The sequence below is a fragment of the Balaenoptera ricei genome, chromosome 9 (assembly GCF_028023285.1).
Source record: "Balaenoptera ricei isolate mBalRic1 chromosome 9, mBalRic1.hap2, whole genome shotgun sequence".
Lineage (NCBI taxonomy): Eukaryota > Metazoa > Chordata > Mammalia > Artiodactyla > Balaenopteridae > Balaenoptera > Balaenoptera ricei.
Window position 1 is genome coordinate 6,713,096 of NC_082647.1, and position 21,434 is coordinate 6,734,529.

At 41.6% G+C, this 21,434-nt stretch overlaps 1 protein-coding gene across 2 annotated transcripts; it reads left to right on the forward strand.

The window, feature by feature from the left end:
- Nucleotides 1-4,659: 4,659 nt before the first annotated feature.
- LOC132371360 (GTPase IMAP family member 4-like) lies at nt 4,660-21,212 on the forward strand. 2 transcript variants are annotated; one of them, XM_059932595.1, is made up of 4 exons: nt 4,660-4,745; nt 15,804-15,902; nt 16,987-17,040; nt 19,490-21,212. In XM_059932595.1, the coding sequence occupies exons 3-4, from the start codon at nt 17,001-17,003 to the stop codon at nt 20,413-20,415; spliced, it is 966 nt and encodes a 321-aa protein (XP_059788578.1). In that variant the 5' UTR covers nt 4,660-4,745; nt 15,804-15,902; nt 16,987-17,000; the 3' UTR covers nt 20,416-21,212. The 2 variants fall into 2 exon arrangements, with proteins under 2 accessions (XP_059788578.1, XP_059788577.1); XM_059932594.1 differs by lacking the exon at nt 4,660-4,745 and adding an exon at nt 14,083-14,112.
- Nucleotides 21,213-21,434: the final 222 nt, after the last annotated feature.

Consider the following 21,434-nt stretch of genomic DNA (forward strand, 5'->3'; position numbering starts at 1 on the left):
CACAAATGGGACTCATGGAGACTGGAGAGGGTTTGCGCTTAAGGCAGAAGCTATCCAAGATTTCCTTCATGAGGCACTAATGGGCCCAGTTTGATGGGCCAGTAGGAGACAAGAATAAATGTCTTCCTTCTTTGCCCTCCCTTCTTTGTGAAGCCTGTCTTATTTAATCACAGGCTTAGCCATAGATCACCTTCTTTGCTATGGAGGAGATCACTCTAGAGAAGAACGCCAAGATCTTGCCAACCCTCTTCCTGTACGAGTGGCACTGCGTGCTTCCCGTGAGTGGTGTAGCAGGAGTCCAGGGAAGCGCTCTGCTCGTGCAGATTATGGGAAGAAATTTGACATGACCACATTCCCAGAGGGGTATTTATGTGTACATCCCACAGAGTCAAAAGATTCAAAGGGGTGGAGTAGGGCCTGCAACATCTGAAGGGGGGGAAGCGTCCCTAAGAGCCCTGAGCCTTATTTTCTCACGGTCAATCAGAGCGGAGCCTCGACCAGCTAAAAGTCTGTGCCATGGAGTCTCCCCGTCCTTGTGGCTAAGGAGAGGACAGGCAGTAAAGCTCACTGCTATGAATAGGAGACTGTCACAGCAAGTTAATGGTATGACTGTGGCCAAAGTTCTGACCGTTCTTAGAGATCACAACTTGACCTATGGAGAATGGATTTACTGTGTGCCAGATTCTCAATCTGGTGAACAGGGTCAATGATCAAACTTGAAAGCATGCTTCTGTTTGAAAAGAAAAGGAAGCTACAAATCAGAGACTTGTTTTCCACTGTGGCTTTTAAGTTCAAAGATGACTCCAGCAGAGGGGTTCCAGAGATGTTGAGAAATGAGCCCCAAGGTCAAAGGAGGCATGTTTGAGACACAGCAATCATTTGTAAAGTGCTGCGTATATAATCCACGAACAACCAAAAGTTCATTGGAATGGTAATTTGTTGAATATAGAGGCAAAATTGCATCCTTTCTGGAAGGTATACAGACATAGAAGCCCTTGATAAGTTCACCCAGCAAGTCTTGAATGGTAGCCAACAAAGCCTGTCCTTACTGAACGCTGACATTTCTCTAAAGAGAAAAGCTGCCCTCCAAACTAGAATGGCCTTGGACATGATCCCTGCCTGGCAAGGAAGCACCCGTGCCATTGTCCAAACAGAATGCAGTGTGTTCCTACTGCTGAGACTGTTAATGTATCGTCTTTATTGAGTCACATGAGGGCACAAGTGAACACCCTGAGGGATCTGACCCCTCTACCTGGGGACCTAGTAAATCAGTGGCTCGGATCATAGGGTTCTTGGTAGAAAAAGTTGGTCATTGATTTTGGGAATCATTGTCTTAACCTGCGTTTTCTCTTGCATGTGACTGTATTGTTGCTGTGACATCTGCCACCAGTGCAGCCAGGGAGCTACCAAAGGAGCCACCTCCGCGCTAGCGAAAGCCCTTGCTGACCACCAGGGCGCGGTGCGCGAGACGAGAGCCTGTGAGATCGCGAGAGCGGGTCACGGGGCTTGAGAGTTGGACCTAAGAACTGGACCCACACAGTTGGGGGCTCCCCACCTACTCCGCTGTCCTTGGAATGTGCATTCTGCCTGGTCTCCCCACTCCCAGAAGCCTCCGCAAGGATACAGCCTTGAGTAGAAATTGACACTATCTGGATGCTATACGGGACCGAACCCACTGAAGGCCTCTGGATAAAGGTTGACGATTCTGGCAGACACGGGTGGAAAGCTATTCTCCTCGTGGCCGCTCAGGACAAGCTTTATAAGTTCCTTGCTTATTAAACCTGCCAGCTGCCCACCCGGAGTGGTCTGCCTCACCGTCGGGTTTCAGATGACACCTGGGAAGATCCCGAGGACGTTGCAAACCAACTTATATTTTTAAACATCAGTCTCATCTATATTTATAAACAAATATAAAAAATGGAATACCCAAGGCAATTGTTCTCAAAGTTCTTTCTTCTTGTTTAAAAGCGTCTCAATTATCTAAAACTCTTCCTAGATTGGGTTGCATTCTCTGAGATTTGCAATCAACAAGTTGCCATGTTGCGGGATAGGACTTTATAGGTATTCCCTTTCCACACTGTTGAAGTTTAACCTACCTTCTCACTCTTGGTCCTCTTTACCATGCTCCCTGATTTTTTTTTCTTACGTTAAGTGAACGTCTCCTATAATTATTCTATAATTCACACACTACTCATTTTTTGTTTCTTTTCTGTCCCTTCAAGGAACACTGAAAGATCCGGAGGGCAAGGATCTTTACCTGCTATTATTTGCTAATATACCCAATTGCCTAAAACAGTGCTTGGCACATAATAGGCTCGCAAGAAACACTGAATGCAAATTCTATTTTATTCGATATTTTGTTCTTGTTTGTTTAGAATTGGATTGCTGTATTTGCCTCTACTTCTGCTTTCAACCTATCTCAAGTTTCATGTTTTAGATTTGGATTTCCTTTGCAATCCACTCCAAACAATACTTATTTTTTATCGGAAATCTTTGGTGTACTTATCATAGTTGTAATTTATGATCTATTTGGATGCATTTGTTTTATTTTATTTTTTGCTTTCTACTTGTCCAACCAGTTTCATAGTTTGTTTTTCTTTCTTCTTTGTGCCTTAATTTGGATTATTTGGTTCTTCTTTTCACATTCTATTTTTTTTTCTACTCAGTTGGAAATTATATACACTCTTCCTAATTTTCTTAGTGGCCACAGCACATATTCCTTTTTCAAAATTTTTAAATTTTTTATACCATTTTTAAAGGTTACATGCCATTTACAGTTAATACAAAATATTGGCTATATTCCTCATACAACACATATTCTTAACAAAGTCTAAAGGGAATCTATATTTTAATCTTCCTCTTATACAACAAATTACTATAGAACATTTAAACTCCATTCCCACCTTCCACCCCATCTATGCATTATTGTTGTGTATTTTTATTTTCTTATTTTTTTCCTTTTTAAGCCCTGGAAGTTATTACCATTATCTTCTCTCCCTTTCTTTGTCTTTCCTTCCTTCTTTCTTCCTTTCTATTTTTTCTTTCCTTCTTTCTTTCCTTTGTTCTTTCTTTCCTTCTTTCTTTCTCTCCTTCCTTCCTTCTTCCTTTCTTTTCTTTCTTCCTTTCTTTTCTTTCTTTCTTTTTCTTTCTTTCTTTCTTTTTCTTTCTTTCTTTCTTTCTTTCTTTCTTTCTTTCTTTCTTTCTTTCTTCTTTCTTTTCAACCTCTGATTTACTATCTGTGATTACTTTCCTCTTGCCTCAAGTACATTCTTTACAAATTCTCTTAGTGAGGTTGTGCTGGTAGCAAAACCTCTCAGTCTTTGTTGTCAATGTGGTTTTGAGAAGCAGACTTTAAATTCTCCAGGGCTGGTGAAATATCCTCAGGGTGACAGCTAGCTGCTGTACTCCCCTTGCCCACCTTCACTTAGTTCCGTGTCTGAGAAAGGTTATTTTCTTGCCTGCTCACCTACGCTTTTAAGAAAATGTATGTAATATTTTTCAGTATTTTTAGTTGATTTCAGTGGGAGGATTAATAATCTAGATTTCTGAAAGAGAAGTTTATTTTTATGTTTGGTTAGTCTTTTCCTGGTTTTGTTTCCTGCGTGTATGGCTCCCGTTGGGGTTATTTTTGCTGTTTATCTTTGTCTCTTTCATTTGTCTTTCATATTGCAGTTTTTTGTCAAACAGCAGCTCTCCCTGACTGCCTTTTTGTAGTTTGGAATAAATCATTAGAAAACCTGGAAGTTCCACATCTGAGTGAGGGTGCCGACTGCAGGCTTCACCTGAGGTGACTGCAGGACAGGCTGTTATGTAGAGGGAACCCAAAATGCCAGAATGCAGAGGTTTTTCTCTGGAGATGCTCTAATCTTTAGGGGAGATTCCTTCAATTACCCACTCGGGCAGAGAGACCTTGAAGTGTGAGGTTCCGAATGAGGGGGAAGTGAGGAGATGACTGGATCATGTGTCTCATACTCACTTCTTCCATGAATCCCCTGCTTTCAGCCCTACAGCCCCCTCCCCTTGGAGCTGAAATTTCTGAAGCCCACCTCCCCAAGGTGCTCCGTCATCATCCGCGGCCACCTCAGCCACAGCCTCTCTGGGGCCATGTTGGCTGTGGATGTCTGCTCCAATGCACCCTTCCGGAAATCTGTTGAAACCTCTTGTCTCTGATACTTATACTCCTAATTGTCTATGGCACCCTGGTTTTTATTAGGGTTTGCAGAAAGAGAACGTCTGTGGTCTATAATTGATGTCAGTCCATTTTCCAGAATGCTTGGCATATGGCCGGTTTGCTATCTGGACACTGAAATCCCTGATCTCCCGTTAAATAGAAGTAAAATTTAATGAGAGAGAATGTGTGATATTTACATATTTATATTTACACAGAATTACTTGTGACCATTTACAACTTGGAAATAGAGAAATTCTAATACAAATTTCAAGTTGCTATTACTTCAAAACAGGCAATGATAAAAAATTGACTTGTTAAGTTTTCTATATAAAGTTTAGGCTTTTAAAGCACCACTGTCAGGATTCTAAAAGGCATAGAAAAGCAGAACAACCTGCGTCCACTGATTGCACTCGTTCTTTTCCTCAGCTCAAGACCGAGCTGTGAGGGTCCTTAATCAGGCCTCCTCTCCAGGTCTGAGTCCATTGTGAGAGCATCACGCCACGTAGAGGAGGAGAAGTAGACCTTGCATCCTAACCTTTCTGTCCTGTGAAGCGACCACAGCTATGTGTGACAGGTAAGCCCAAAGGTGAAGGTGATGAGGCAGGAAAGGGTTGTGGCTGAGGCAGGGAGGAAGTGCTATGCACAGATGAATTTATAACAGCCTTTCCTGTTATTGTGAGAAGATTCTGAGAAATGGGTGAACCACAGACTTCCCTGGGTTGTGCTGTGATGTGTGTGAAAATCATCCCCTGGTCTCTTTACCATAGAATTTCTAGTAAAGTGGTACAGATATTTTACATGCGTAAGAAGGGAGTGCATGGGTTGAAAAAGGGCGTCAAATTATGAAGCAAAACGAGGAAATGCATAAAAGAGCAGAAACTGTTGAAAATAAAACTGCAAAGCCTTAGAGGTTTTGAGCTTCAGGAGGTGCAAAAATAGGTTCCAACTCTGCATGGGAAGAGAACCAAATTCATAGTGTTAAAGGGCCTGGAGACAAGGTAGTGTGACAACTTGGGGCCAGTTTTACAATCAGTCTACCACAACTGGCTCTCCTACTCGCATCCAATTTTACCTAAATGGCAGGAGTTTTCAGCTTTATTGAATTTTAAGTTGCATAAAATAAAATTCATGCATTTTTTTCAGTAGATTCAATAATCAATTAAACAGTATTTCTAAGCTTAGTATTGACTTATATGTGTGAGCTTATATATGAGCCTGTAATGAGCTTATATATGTATATACATGTTGCAACGAGTATTCATTTAATTAATTTATTTATTTACTTATTTACTTATTTATTTATTTTTACCTTTTGATCCCTTTCACCCATTTCTCCCACTTCCACCCTCAGCCCCCGCCTCTCGCAACCACCATGCTGTTCTCTGTATCTATGAGCCTGGCTTTTGTTTTGTCTAGATTCCACATATAACTGAGGTTGTACAGTATTTGTCTTTCTGTCTGATTAATTTCACTTAGCATAATGCCCTGAGATCTATCCATGTTGTCACAAATGGCATGATTTCCTTCTTTCTTATGGCTGAATACTATTTGTGTGTGTGTGTGTATCTCCTTTATCCTTCCATCCATCAGTGGACACCTAGGTTGTCTCCATATCTTGACTATTGTAAATAATGCTGCAATGAACATGGGGTGCAGATATCTCTACTAGTTAGTATTTTCATTTTCTTTGGATAAATACCCAGATGTGAGATGGCTGGATCATATGAAGTTCTATTTTTAATTTTTTTGAGGAACCTCCGTTCGGTTTTCCACAGTGGCTGCACCAATTTATATTCCTACCGACATGCATGAGGTTCCCTTTTCTCCACATCCTCACAACACTTGTTATTTCTTGGCTTTTTGATGTAGTCATCCTAACAGGTGTGAGTTCATATCTCATTGTGTTTTCTTTTAATTGAAGTATAGTTAGTGGACACTATTATATAAGTTACAGGTGTACAATATAGTGATTCCCAATATGTAACGGTTATACTCCATTTATAGTTATTATAAAATATTGGCTACAGTCCCTGTTTTGTACAATATATCCTTGTAGCTCATTTTATACCATTTATACCTAGTTTGTACCTTTTAGTCCCCTACCTCTATATTGCCCCTCTCCCTTCCCTCTCCCCACTGGTAACCACTAGTTTGTTCTCTGTATCTGTGAGTCTGCTTCTTTTTTGTTCTATTCACTAGTTTGTGGTATTTTTTAGAGTCCACATATAAGTGATATTACACAGTATTTGTCTTTCTCTCTCTGACTTATTTCACTTGCATAATACCCTCCAAGTCCATCCATGTTCTTGCAAATGGCAAATTTTCTTTCTTTGTATGGCTCAGTACTATTGCATTGTGTATATATATATATATATATATATACCACATTTTCTTAATCCATTCATCTGTCGATGGACACTTAGATAGCTTTCATGTCTCGACAATTGTAGATAATGCTGCCATGAACATCGGGGTGCATGTATCTTTTCGAATTAGTGTTTTTGTTTTTGTTTTGTTTTTTCAGATATATACCCAGGAGTGGAATTGTGGGGTCACGTGGTACTTCTATTTTTAGTATTGAGGAGCCTCCATATTGTTTTCCACAATGGCTGCACCAAGTTACATTGCCACCAGCAGTGCAGGAGGGGTCCCTTTTCTCCACATCTTCACCAACTTTTGTAATTTGTATTCTTTTTGATGGCAGCCATTCTGACAGATATGAGGTGATATCTCATTGTGGTTTTGATTTGCATTTCCCTGATGATTAACGATGTTGAGCATCTTCTCATGTGCCTGTTGGCTATCTGTTTGTCTGCTTTGGGAAACTGTATTCAGGTCTTCTGCCTATTTTTTTTTGTTTTTTTATAAATTTATTTATTTATTTTGGCTGTGTTGGGTCTTCGTTTCTGTGCGAGGGCTTTCTCTAGTTGCGGCAAGTGGGGGCCACTCTTCATTGCGGTGCGCGGGCCTCTCACTGTCGCGGCCTCTCTTGTTGCGGAGCACAGGCTCCAGACGCGCAGGCTCAGTAATTGTGGCTCACGGGCCTAGTTGCTCCGCGGCATGTGGGATCCTCCCAGACCAGGGTTCGAACCCGTGTCCCCTGCATTGGCAGGCAGACTCTCAACCACTGCACCACCAGGGAAGCCCCTGCCTATTTTTAAATCAAGTTGTTTGCTTTTGATGTTGAGTTGTATGAGCTGCTTCTATATTTTGAATATTAACCCCTTGTGTGTCATATCATTTGCAAATATTTTCTCCCATTCTCTAGGTTGTGTTTTTGTTTTGTTGATGGTTTCCTTTGCTGTGCAAAAGCTTTGAAGTTTAATTAGGTCCCATCTGCTTATTTTTGCTTTTATACTATTTCCTCTGCTTTAGGAGACAGATGCAAAAAAAAATATAGCTGCGATTTCTGTCAAGAGTGTTCTGCTTATGTCTTCCTCTAGGGGTTATATGGTATCCAGTCTTACATTTAGGTCTTTAACCCAATTTGAGTTTCTTTTTGGATATGGTGTTAGAAAATGTCCTAATGTCACTCTTTTACATGTAGCTGTTTAAGTTTCCTAGCACCACTTATTGAAGAGAATGTCTTTTCCCCATTGTATATTCTTGCTTCCTTTGACCATATGTGCATGGGTTTATTTCTGGGCTCTCTGTTCTGCTTCATTAATCTATGTGTCTGTTTTAGTGCCAGTACCATATTGTTTTCATTACTGTAGCTTTTTAAATAGTATAGTTTGAAGTCAAGGAGTGTAATTCCTCCAGAACTGTCCGTCTTTCTCAAGATTGTTTTGGCTGGACTTCCCTGGTGGCGCAGTGGTTAAGAATCCGCCTGCCAAGGCAGGGGACATGGGGCGTAGACCCCGCTCGCTGCAACTAGAGAAAGCCCGCACACAGCAACAAAGACCCAACGCAGCCAAAAATAAATAAAGAGAAATAAATAAAGGAATTTTTTTAAAAGATTGTTTTCACTTCTCTGGGTGTTTTGTGTTTCCATACAAATTTTAAAATTATTTGTTCTAGTTCTGTAAAAAATGCCGTTGACATTTTGATAGGGATTGCATTGAATCTGTAGATTGCCTTGGGTAGTACGGTCATTTTAACAATCTTAATTCTTCCAATCCAAGAACACAGTATTATCTTTCATTCTGTTTGTGTCATCTTTAATTTCTTTCATCAGTGTCTTATAGTTTTCAGAGTACAGGTATTTTCCCTCCTTAGGTAGATTTATTCCTAGGTATTTCATTCTTTTTGATGCAACGGTAAATGGGATTGTGTTCTCAATTTCTCTCTCTTTTTTTTTTTTAAACATCTTTATTGAAGTATAATTGCCTTACAATGGTGTGTTAGCTTCTGCTTTATAACAAAGTGAATCAGTTATACATATACTCAATTTCTCTTTTTGATAGTTCATTGTTAGTGTATAGAAATGCAACAGATTTCTGTGTATTAATTTTGTATCCTGCAATTTTACTGAATTCATTGATGAGCTCTAATAGTTTTCTGGTGGCGTCTTTAAGATTTTCTATGTATGGTATCATGTCATCTTCAAACAGTGACAGTTTTACTTCTTCCTGTCTGATTTGGATTCCTTTTATTTCTTTTTCTTCTCTGATTCCTGTGGCTAGGACTTCCAAAATTATGTTGAATAAAAGTGGTGAAGGTGGGCATCTTTGTCTTGTTCCTGATCGTAGAGGAAATGCTTTCAGCTTTTCACTGTTGAGTATGATGTTAGCTGTGGGTTTGTCATAGATGGCCTTTATTATGTTGAAGTATGTTCCCTCTATGTCCACTTCCTGGAGAGTTTTTATTATGAATGGATGTTGAATTTTATCGAAAGCTTTTTCTGCATCTATTGAAATGATCATATGATTTGTATTCTTCAGTTTGTTAATGTGGTATATCACACTGATTGATTTGCAGATGTTGAAAAATTCTCACATCCTTGGATAGATCCCACTTGATCATGGTGTATGATCCTTTTAATGTATTGTTAGATTTGGTTTGCTAATATTTTGTTGAGGATTTTTGCATCTATTTTCATCAGTGATATTGGCCTGTAGTTTTCTGTTTTGTGATATCTTTGTCTGGTTTTGGTATCAGAGTGATGCTGGCCTCATAGAATGAGTTTGGGGGTGTTCCTCCCTCTGCAGTTTTTTGAAACAGTTGAGAAGGAGAGCTGATAACTCTTTCATAAACGTTTGGTAGAATTCACTTGTGAAGCTGCCTGGTCCTGGACTTTTGTTTGTTGGGAGTCGTTTAATAACTCATTCAGTTCCATTACTAGTTTTTGGTCTGTTCATATTTTCTATTTCTTCCTGGTTCAGTCTTTGGAGATTGTACCTTTCTAGGAATTTTTCCATTTCTTGTCTGTTGTTCATTTTATTGGCATATATTGTTGTTCATAGTCGTCTCTTACAATCCTTCGTAATCTTTTGTATTTCTGCGGTGTCTGTTGTAACTTCTCCTTTTTCATTTCTAATTTTATTGATTGAGTCCCCTCCCTCTTTTTCTTGATGAGTCCTGCTAAAGGTTTATAAATTTTGTTTATCTTCTCAAAGACCAGGTTTTAGTTTCATTGATCTTTGCTACTGTTTTCTTTCTTTCTGTTTCATTTATTTCTGCTCTGATCTTTATGATTTCCTTCCTTCTACTAACTTTGGGTTTTGTTTGTTCTTCTTTCTGTAGTTCCTTTAGGTGTAAGGTTAGATTGTTTATTTGATATTTTTCTTGTTTCTTGAAGTAGGACTGTATTGCTAGAAACTTCCCTCTTAGAACTGTTTTTGCTGAATCCCATAGGTTTTGGATTGTCATGTTTGCATTGTCATTTGTCTCTAGGTATTTTTTCATTTCCTCTTTGTTTTCTTCAGTGATCCCTTGGTTATTTAGTAGCATACTGTTTAGTCTCCATGTGTTTGGAGACTTTTACGTTTCTTTTTTTCCTGTAATTTATTTCTAATTTCATAGTGTTGTGGTCGGAAAAGATGCTTGACACAATTTCAGTTTTCTTAAATTTACTGAGACTTCATATGTGACCCAAGATGTGATCTATCCTGGAGAAGTTTCCATGTGCACTTGCGAAGAAAGTGTAATCTGCTGTTTTCGGATGGAATGTCCTAGAAATGTCAATTAAATCTATCTGGTCTATTTTGTCATTTAAAGCTTGTGTTTCCTTATTAATTTTCTGTTTGGGTGATCTGTCCATTGGTGTAAGTGGGGTGTTAAAGTCCCCCACTATTATTGTGTTACTGTCAATTATCTCTTTTATAGCTGTTAGCATTTGCCTTATGTATTGAGGTGCTCCTATGTTGGGTGCATACATATTTATAATTGTTATATCTTCTTGGATTGATGCCTTGATCATTGTGTAGTGTCCTTCCTTGTCTCTTGTAACATACTTTATTTCAAAGTCTATTTTATCTGATATGAGTATTGCTACTCCAGCTTTCTTTTGATTTCCATTCGCATGGAGTATCTTTCTCCATCCCCTCACTTTCTGTCTGTATGTGTCCCTAGGTCTGAAGTGGGTCTCTTGTAGACAGCATATATAGGGGTCTTGTTTTGTATCCATTTATCCAGTCTGTGTCTTTTGCTTGGAGCATTTAATCCATTCACATTTAAGGTAATTATCAATACGTATGTTCCTATTACCATTTTCTTAATTGTTTCCGGTTTGTTTTTGTAGGTCCTTTTCTTCTCTTGTGTTTCCCACTTAGAGAAGTTCCTTTAGCATTTGCTGTAGAGCTGGTTTGGTGGTGCTGAATTCTCTTAGCTTTTGCTTGTCTGTAAACTTTCTGATTTCTCCTTCAAATCTGAATGAGATCCTCGCTGGGTAGAGTATTCTTGGTTATAGTTTCTTCCCATTCATCACTTTAAATATATGGTGGCACTCCTTTCTGGCTTGCAGAGTTTCTGCTGAGAAATCAGCTGTTAACCTTATGGGAGTTCCCTTGTATGTTATATGTCATTTTTCCCTTGTTGCTTTTAATAATTTTTCTTTGTCTTTAATTTTTGTCAGTTTGGTGACTATGTGTCTCTGCATGTTTCTCCTTGTGTTCATCCTGCCTGGGACTCTCTGTGCTTCCTGGATTTGGCTGGCTATTTCCTTTCCCATGTTAAGGAACTTTTCCATTATAATCTCTTCAAATATGTTCTCGGATCCTTTCTCTGTGTCTTCTCCTTCTGGGGCCCCAGTAATGCGAATGTTGGCACATTTAATATTAGTCCAGAGGTCTCTTAGGCCGTCTTCATTTCTTTTCTTTCTTTTTTCTTTATTTTGTTCTGCAGCAATGATTTCCACCATTTTGTCTTCCAGGTCATTTATCCGTTGTGCCTCATTTATTCTGCTATTGATTCCTTCTAGTGTATTTTTCATTTCAGTTATTGTATTATTCATCTCTGTTTGTTTGTTCTTTAGTTCTTGTAAGTCTTTGTTAAACATTTCTTGCATCTTCTCAATCCTTGCCTCCATTCTTTTTCTGAGGTCCTTGATCATCTTCACTATCATTATTCTGAATTCTTTTTCTGGAAAGTTGCCAATCTCCACTTCATTTAATTGTTTTTCTGGGGTTTTATCTTGTTCCTTCATCTGGGACATAGTCCTCTGCCTTTTCATTTTATCTCTCTTTCTGTGATTGTGGTTTTCGTTCCCAGGCTGCAGGATTATAGTTCTTCTTGCTTCTGTTGTCTGGTCTTTGGTGGATGAGGCTATCTAAGAGGCTTGTGCAAGCTTCCTGATGGGAGGGACTCCAACCCCTCACTTTCAGCTGGTGTGTGTCCTTAGATCTGACATGAGTCTCTTGTAGACAGTATATATATGGGTCTTGTTTTTGTATCCATTCAGCCACTCTGTGTCTTTTGATGGGAGCATTGAGTCCATTTACGTTTAATTATTGATATGTATGTTCTGATTGCCATTTGGTTAATTGTTTGTGGGTGTTTTTGTAGGTGTTTTTATAAATTTCTTTTTCTTTTGTCTCTTCTCTTGTGATTTGATCACTATCTTTAGTGTTATGTTTGGATTCCTTTTTCTTTTTTCTCTTTTCCTTTTTCCTTGTGTGTGTGTGTGTGTGTGTGTGTGTTTGTGTGTGTGTGTGTCTGTGTATCTATAATAGATATTTGGTTTGTGGTTGCCATGAGGTGTATATATATATGATTGTTTTAAGTTGCTGATATCTTAATTTCAAATGCATTTTTAAATCCCTGCTTTTGTACTCTCCTCCTCTCATTACTGTTTTTGATATCATATTTTACATCTAATTGCTTTGTGTGTCCCTTAAGTGCTTATTGTGGATATAAATTATTTTACTGCTCTTCTCTTTTAACCTTCCTACTAGCTTTGTATGTAGATAATTTCTCACCTTTATGTTTGCCTTTACCAATGAGCTTTTTCTGTTTTGTAATTTTCTGGTTTCCACTGGTGGCTTTTTCTTGTTCGCCTAGAGAAGTTCCTTTGACATTTGTTATAAAGCTGGTTTGGTGGTGCTGAACTCTTTTACCTTTTACTTGTCTGTAAAGCTTTTGATCTCTCCATGAAATCTGAACGAGAGCCTTGCTGGGTAGAGTATTCTTTGTAGGTTTTTCTGGCCCAGTTGGCTGCCAGGCCCTGGCTTGTGCTCTGGCTGCTGGCCTGCTGCTGGGTGGGGCTGGGATTCGGTGCAGCTGGCTGTGGGACCTGTGGTGTTCCAGGGCTAGTGCTGGCCCACTGGTGGGTGGGTCCAGGTTTGGGGTGGCTGCCTGCAGGGTCCAGAGTGTGCAGGGCGGGTGCCAGTTTCCGGGTGAGTGGCATTGAGTGCTCTCATGGCTGGCTGTTTGGCTTGGGAGGCTCTGGGACTGGTGCCAATTGGCTGGTGAGCAGGTAAGCCCCTGGCAAGAATAGGCTAGAGGGAAGTCTCCAAGAATGGAGAAGACTCCATTCTATGGCAGGTGTCCTTGTCATACAACGAACTCCCCAAAACAGCTGCTGCCAGAGTCTATGTCACTAGGGGAGTCCTCCTTGCCTCCTGCCTCTCTGGGAGGCTCTCCAGGATCAGCCAGTGAGTCTGCCCCAGGCTCCTTTCAAATCACTGCTTCTATGCTGGGTCTCAGAGCATGGAGATTTTGCCAGTGCCCTTTAAAAATGGGGTCTCTGTTTCCCAGAGCCTTCTTGCTCTCCCATGTGCAAGCCCCTCTGGCCATACAAGTCAGATATTTTGGTGGCTTGTCTTTCTGGTGCAGGATCCCCCAGGCTGGGGAGCCTGAAGTGGGGCCCAGACCCCTTGCTCCTTGGGGAGAACCTTTGTAATTGCAATTATCTTCCCATTTATGTGTCACCTACTTAGTGGTGTGGGCCTTGACTATACCCCTTCCTATCTGTCTTGTGGTTCCTTCTTTATATCTATAGTTGTGGGGAATCTTTTCTAGTAGTTTTCAGGTCACAATTGCTTTCTAAATAGCTGTAATTTTGGTGTGCCCATAGGAAGAGGTGAGCCCAGGGTTTTCCTACTCCACCATCTTGGCCACACTCTGAGCGGCAACTCCCTGGTTTTGACCCAGTAGTTTTTTCTCAAACTTCACGGCATGACCCACATTTCGTCCCTCCCAATAGAGTCTTTGCGTGGTCTGATATGGTAGCAACTATGCAGATGTGACTATTTAACTTTAAATTAATCAAAATGGAATAAAATTAAAAATTCAGTTCTTCAATCACACTCATCACATTTCATGAGCTCAGTAGCCCATGTGGCTCAGGGCTACCATACTGAACCACACAAAACAATCTCATCATTGCAGAAAGTTCTGGCACTGCTAGGTGATAATGTGGGCAGGTCTCTTGCATAAGCAAGTTTGGACAGCTCCTCCCCTCACTTCCTCTCTCCTCTTCCTTCTTGATAGCTTAGTGTCGCCTCCTGGTTTAGCATTGCTTTCAAAGTTAGAGAAAGGAGCAGGACCCAGATTTTTTTTAGGTAAGGGAATAGGGGTGTTTGTGGGAGTGGGAAGAGAGGGAGGGAAATGTGTGATTTGGTGGAGGGGGGACTTCTCTTCTGGATCTATATCTTAAAACTCCCTGCAAACTTGCTCTCAGAATATATTTCTCATTGGTTCCTGTCTCCTGTCTTTGCTGATTTTAGGCAGTAATCTGTTTTGAAGGCTGAGTCCTACAAATTGATAACTCTTTCAGCAGTCACTGCTCAGAGGATACTTGTAGGAATAAATGATTGTTTTCACCATTGATAGAATTTATAAGTAAAGTTGAAGCTTTCAGGGTTTGTGTTGGCTGAGCAGACAGAATTAGCTGTGTGGGGAGCTGGTGGTGAAAAGAGCACAAGGAGATGCAAGAGGTGCAGGTCAGCAGCCCCGTGTCACAAAGCCAGCACATGGTTAGGATCAGAGATTCTGTTACCCAGTTAACGATCTGCTCAGAGCTGCCCCTTTGGACCTGCCTCCTCAGGAACAGTCCCGTCGTGGGCTTCACCCAGAGATGGGGAAGGGGAACTTTTAGGAGATAGGAGGAGGGAGATGCCAACCCATGTTACTGTCTACAGTTCAGGAGAAGCTGGGGATCAATGGATGCTTCTTCCTTAGGCAGTAGGAGGAGAATTCAGCCATCCAGTGTCAGTATGGAGAGAAGTTCAGTCCTCTGGTTTTACATCAGAATTAGGAGAAAGAGAACAGCATTAAAGAATGCTGAAGAGAGAGTCCACAGACTGAATGGAAACACCGTTCTTAAGAATGGTGTTTAAGAAACACCCCAAACCTTTTATTTTCCTATTTCTGGTATCTTACTCCTTCTCCTAAAATCAATCACCAACATCAACTTTGTGACCAAAGCTGATTTTTAATAATTCAGTGATTTCTCCTCCCAGTTTACAAGAAGCTGCTTTCTACTCCTTATTCCTAATCCACTTTCAAAAGAAGTTCTTGTCTTTCTAACAGTGTTTGAAATTTGTATTTGTTGGCTTCCTATCAGATAGCCTTTCTTTAACAACTAGCATTTCAGCCTGTCCTACTTAAAATCTGATCTGCTAAGAGTTCTTCAAATGGCTTTCTCCGTTGCCCAACGTTAGTAGGTAACAATGAAAGAAAACCTTTAAAACGTATTACCGTGTTTCAAGGACGCTAGGTGTTGTTAATAAGGAAAGGATAGGGGACTTCCCTGGTGGCACAGTGGTTAAGAATCTGCCTGCCAATGCAGGGGACACAGGTTCGATCCCTGGTCCGGGAAGATCCCACAGGCCATGGGGCAACTAAACCCGTGTGCCACCACTACAAAGCCTGAGCTCTAGAGCCCATGAGCCACAACTACTGAGCCCACGTGCCACAACTACTGAAGCACACGTGCCTAGAGCCTGTGCTCTGCAACAAGCGAAGCCCCTGCAATGAGAAGCCCGCACACTGCAGTGAAGAGTAGCCCCCACTCGCCGCAACTAGAGAAAGCCCGCGCACAGCAATGAAGACCCAATGCAGCCAAAAAATAAATTAATTAATTTAAAAAAAGATAAGGAAATGATCATCTTTTTCACAAGACAGATTGGGCTGGACATAAAGCTCAATCAGAGAGGAGGCAAGAATCAGGGAGATTTTTTAAAATCAATTCATTTATTTAATAAATATTTATTGAGATCCATGCTTTGTCCAATATTGTGCTTGTCCCTAGGGAATAACGGGGCACACAAGACACAGACGGTTCACCATCACAAAGCTTACAGTCTACGAGGAGACAGTAAAAAAATCAGACGAACAACTTCCTATTGTGGTACGTATTCTATAGAATCCCTTGGAGTGTGGCTAGCACAAACTCCACACCAGAGCTAACTTGTTGGTTGGTGATGGGGGTGGAGAAGCCCTCTCTGGAGAAATAACAGAATACTGAAGCCTCAGGGCTGAGAAGAAATGAGTTGGGCATTGGAAGGGTGTGGGAGTGCTCCAGGGAGGGGGAAATATTCCCCAAGGGTCTAGGAGCTGGAGGGAGCTTAGAGGATTCAGGGGACATTGAGGAGGCCAGTATGGTTCAAGCCTTCTGAAAGAGAGAGAGAGAGTAAATGAGCATGCAGGGCCTTTTGGACCATTCCAAGGGTTTTCAACTATTTGAACAATAAAAAGCAAAAGGAATCCATTAAAGAATTTAAACAAGGGGAAAAAAATCAAATTTCAGTTTTAAAAAGGCATCTGATTATTGAGTGGAGAAGGGATTGAAGAGGCAATATCAGTTGGGAGCCTATTACATTGCAGTCAAATGACAGTGGGTTGGATTAACATGGAGATGGGGAGAAACGGAGAACTTTGCATTTTTTGGAAGTAAAATCAATAGGATTTGGTGCCAGACTGATGAGCAAGTGAGGAAAGAAGCGTTGTGGAGGACCCCAAGATTCTGCGTGAGCCATTTGGTGGTGCCCTTTACTGAAATGGGGACCAGGCTGGGGCTGGAGGTCAAGGGTTCCATTTTGTCTGAGTTCTGTGTGAGATGCCCATAAAATTGCCAACTGGAGAAGTTGAATGGGATTTAAAAGTTTGGAACTCTGAGAAGGGTCTAGGCTGCAGGCTACATATAAATGGCATTCAAAGCAATCATTCACTGAATAGAGTGGGGAAGGGCACCCAGAACCAGTGCCAAGGAAGACCCTGAAGCACTTACATTTGTGTAAAGAAAAATGAACAATCTGAAAATGAGATTGAAAACAGAGAATGGAGAAGTATTGGGAAATAGAGGAAGAGAAACTGAGTAGCAAGCAAGTTTATGAAAAAAAAAAGAAACTGTTGGTTACATGAGGATAACATTTCCAGTTTCCAATTACTCTCCACTTCCCTGAAATGACATAGTTATTTTTCTTTATTTCCAGGAATTCAAAGTACAATGGCGGCCCATTACCCCAGCAACTCCAGGACCAGCCACGGTGAGAGGCTGCCAGGCTTGGGGGAGGAGGGCCGGGGCTCTCCTGTCCTGTCAGTCAGTCCCCATCTGCGCAAGAGCAAAACATTTTCAACCACATTTCTTATTTTCCCTTCATTTACTCTGCTCTCTCATTTCTCTCGACCCTCTACGGCTTCTCCTTGTGATGTAGCTTAACAGCTAAGAGGAAGAGAGTTAGAATCTCCTGATTGATATGGGCTTGATGAGGTTTCTTGTGTGCTACTTCCTACAGCGTGGACACACCAGAACAGCGGGTTGTAGCCTCCCTGGTTGTTTCTCTGCCCCTCTCTTCAGCCCAAGAGAGGATTGGGAAGGAGGAACATGGGCATAATTAATTCCTCATTCAGGTCCCTAATTTCCCTGTTGCTGGTGGCCTCACTATAACCAACAAATTCAACAGACTGATCACTCCGTTCCTCACATAACCCTCCCTCTACTCCCTTATCCATAGAAATTGATTATATCGTTTGAGCTTTTGCTGGTTTAGCAAACCACCACACAATTTAGGAGCCTAAAACAACAACCGTTTAGTTGGCTCTTGGTTTTGTGGGTTAGTTGGGCAGTCTTTGGGTCTGGATCAACTTGGCTAATCTCAGCCAGACTCACTCATGCATGTGTGGTAGGCTGGTGGTTCAGGATGCAACTGGATAATCTCGGCTAGCCTCATAGACATGTCTGGCAGTCAGCAAGCTCTTGGGCAGACCAGGGGGACAGGGATAACCGGCCCTTGTGTCTCTCATCCAGTAGGCTAGTCCAGGGCAGTTGTAAGGTTCTGAAAAGCAGAAAGAGAAGGCAAACTACAATAAGTCAGCACTTCTGGAGTCTCTGCTTGATCATGTTTTCACGACCTTACTGTCCAAAGCAAGTCACATGGCCCAGTCAGATTCAAGGGTTGGAGAAACGGACTCAGCATCTTGATGAGAGTAGCTGCATATCCACATTCCCAAGAGGCATGAGTACAGAGAGGGAATAATTCATGGCTGTGTTAGCCATCTATCATAGATTGCCATCCATTTGCTGTCAACATTGGCCAATTTTTGCAGTGTTGGCACTGGCCTTTGGTGCCTTTTTTTCTCGCCAGCCATGATTTTCCTACTCCCTGTCTCTAAGGTCAACCAATGCCCTCAGAATATCCTATAGTTGGCATCTTCCATTGTGATGCTAACTAAATAATAGTCTGAACTCCCATCCACATTTTTCCTTAGGTAATCTTAGCCATCCTGTATCCAGTGTTCTCGGCTTTGGGAAATTTACTTCTTTCACCCCAGGATTCTGGTTATCAAATGTGAGAAACTCTGCCTTAGGGACCCAGGGATGAGCAAAAGCTTCACCATAAAGTGTGTGGGAGATGGGGATGAACTACAGATTTTGTGGAAGCCGGAGTGGGAGGTTCTGCAATTTCCCTCTTCTGTTTGATTGATATTTTTAAAAGATTATTCCACTTTACAGAATAGACTGAAAGGGCCAAAGCGGAAGTAGAGAGACCAGTTAGGAGACTACTGAAGCATGGATGGGGATATAACTTGGGCTAGTATGATGATCTTCAAAATAGAGAGAAGCGAACAGATTTGGAGCCAAGAGAACCAGCTGATGGGTTGGATATGGAAAGAAGGGGAGAGAGAGGAGTCAAGGGTGACGCCTAGATTTTTAGCCTGAGAAACTAAAACATCAACCGTTTAGTTGGCTCTTGGCTTTGGGGATGATAGCCCTGAAAACTAATTGGGGTTTGTAACAGTGTCTATGAGGTTGTAAGTGGGATAATGTATGCATTGTCTCAAAGCAGAAATAGGTAGTTATAACACAGGATTCCTCATGCAGGAATCAGTCTTACATTCAAGGGCCGGCTGGCAGGGTCTGTCTTCTCAGGAAAACAGCCTCTCAAACGTGATTGCCAGTTGTCTTCCCACCGGTCCCGGGTCTATGCCTAACAAATCGGGCAGACTTTGACCTTATAGGCACATTAAAGAGATATGCAGAGACTTGCTGAATACAAACACAGGAAGAGCTATTAGATGATTTGGTTTGTAACTTAAGGTTTCAGTTGCTGTGCTCTGCTGCTCTGATATTAACTTTGAACTTTCCTGGGAAGTAAAATATGCAACGTCAATTTTGTGTTACTTCCTGTGTTATCTTATGAGGACCAGCTACCAGTAGCAGCTCAGAGTTCTCTTCTTAAGCATTTTGTTTCCTCCTCTGTGGGCTACTTACCTACGCAAGGTCACAGTAGGAAGCGCAAGGGGATGCTGAAAATTACCTGGGTGGTCCTCAAATACTGCAAGAGGAGCACGAGCCCAGAGGGCTCTCTATAGACATCCCTTGAGTGCAGAGGACCCTAGCAGGCAACAGAGAAAGGCACCAGTGGGCAGGGGACTTGCAGGGGAGACAGTTGAAGTTCCTTCTAACGCTACGACTTTTATTTCCTGTTGTGCCAGGGCTTGGAAACCAAGAGCCCAGAGATTCACAACTGAGACTCGTCTTAGTGGGTAAGACTGGGGCAGGAAAAAGTGCAACAGGAAACAGCATCCTCGGAAAGAAAATGTTTCCTTCTGGCTTTTCCGCAGTATCCATCACCAGGTCCTGTAAGAAAGGAAACAGCACCTGGAAGGGGAGGGAAGTTGTCGTGGTGGATACACCTGGCATCTTTGACACAGAGGTACAGGATGCTGACACTTGCAAGGAGATTGCTCGCTGCATGGCCCTGACCTCGCCAGGGCCTCATGCTCTGCTCCTCGTCATCCCGCTGGGCCGTTACACGCCGGAAGACCGCAGAGCCACGGAAAAGATCCTGAAAATGTTTGGAGAGAGAGCTAGGAGACACATGATCCTCTTATTCACCCGGAAAGATGACTTGGAAGGCATCGATTTCCGTGACTACTTAAAGGAAGCTCCAAAAGGCATTCAAGAGCTGATGGGCATGTTCGGAGATCGCTACTGTGTGTTCAACAACAAGGCGGCAGGAGCTGCGCAGGAGGACCAGAGGGAGCAGCTGCTGGTCCTGGTCCAGCGCGTGGTCGCAGAGTGCAAAGGCAGATGCTTCACGAACAACATGTACCAAAAGGCTGAGGAGGAGATTCAGAAACAAATCCGAGTGATGCAAGAAAATTACAGAGCAGAGCTAGAGAGACAGAAAGCGCAGATAAGACAGGAGTATGAAGAGAAAATCAGAATGCTGGAGGATGAACTAGAACAGCAAAAGCAAGTGATGCACATGAGGAGGGAATTGGCAGAAAGGGAGGCTCTCTGTGCTACAAGGCAGCAAAATGCCAGAGACGAAGTTGAGAATCAGAGCGGGATAGTTGAATTCATCTTAGGCTTGTTGAATATTGTTTCCTTTGTTTTCTCTCTGTTTGAGGATTAGACATTAAGATTAAACTTCAGGAAAATGTGTCTATACTTCCTGCATATGTTCAGCTGGCCCTGCCCCATATAAGTCAGAGCATTCTCATCTTTCTGTCTCTCAGACTCTCAGGACTCAGGAGAGTAAAGTTCACTGTTGGCAATTGGTATATGTTTGATTGATTTAACAGGGGAGGGACAAGTTCTCAATCTGTGAAACTCCAAAGCACAATGTATTGATGCTCCCTAACTGGTGAATTCTTTCTCAGAGACACAGAGAGAAGGAATGCAGGAGACCAAAGAAGATGACCCCAAGCTTTCTCTGTTTATCCCTAGTAAATGTTTCTCCTCTAGATTCTTTCTAGATTGGTAGGTAATCTCCCCCTGTGGCTTCCTCTCACTTATTTTACCCTCAGGACCACAGTGATCATCTTAACCTTATAGTTTATGAGAAAGATCAATTCTTTGCATTAGTTAAGCTTATAGATGGAGATGTTTATAGAATTCTTTGTAGATGATTGGAAATTTGTTTACTTACAATTTTACGGAAGGACTCAAATTGTTCCTTATCTTCTGCCCACTGACGAACAAAGAGTTGTCTGGAAGATAGATCTTTCAGAACTCAACTATGTGAAATGCGAGAAAGAGTGAAAGATAGAGATTCAACAGATAAGAGAACAATGTTTGGTATATTCAGATGTATCTGTAGAAACTCTTTGACCAACACCAACCAATTTGCTGAATAACAAGTTCTCTCCTTTTCTTGTGAAACTAACTGCTATCCCACCCAATTGAATTGTTTGCTTATTGTTACTGTAATAAAACTGTTCTGTTCTCTCATATTTGTACAAAATGGAATCTGTTTTTTTTTGTTTTTGCTTTTGTTTTTTGGAAAATACTACCACTACATCTTCTAAGGGCACAGGGATGAATTATAGTCTTTTGTAAAAGTTCAAGATGATTTTGGAGGTAGTCTTGGTCTACCCTCTAGACTTCTCCCCTTCTCCTTTTCCCTGGAAGGTTTGAGCCACATTCTCAACA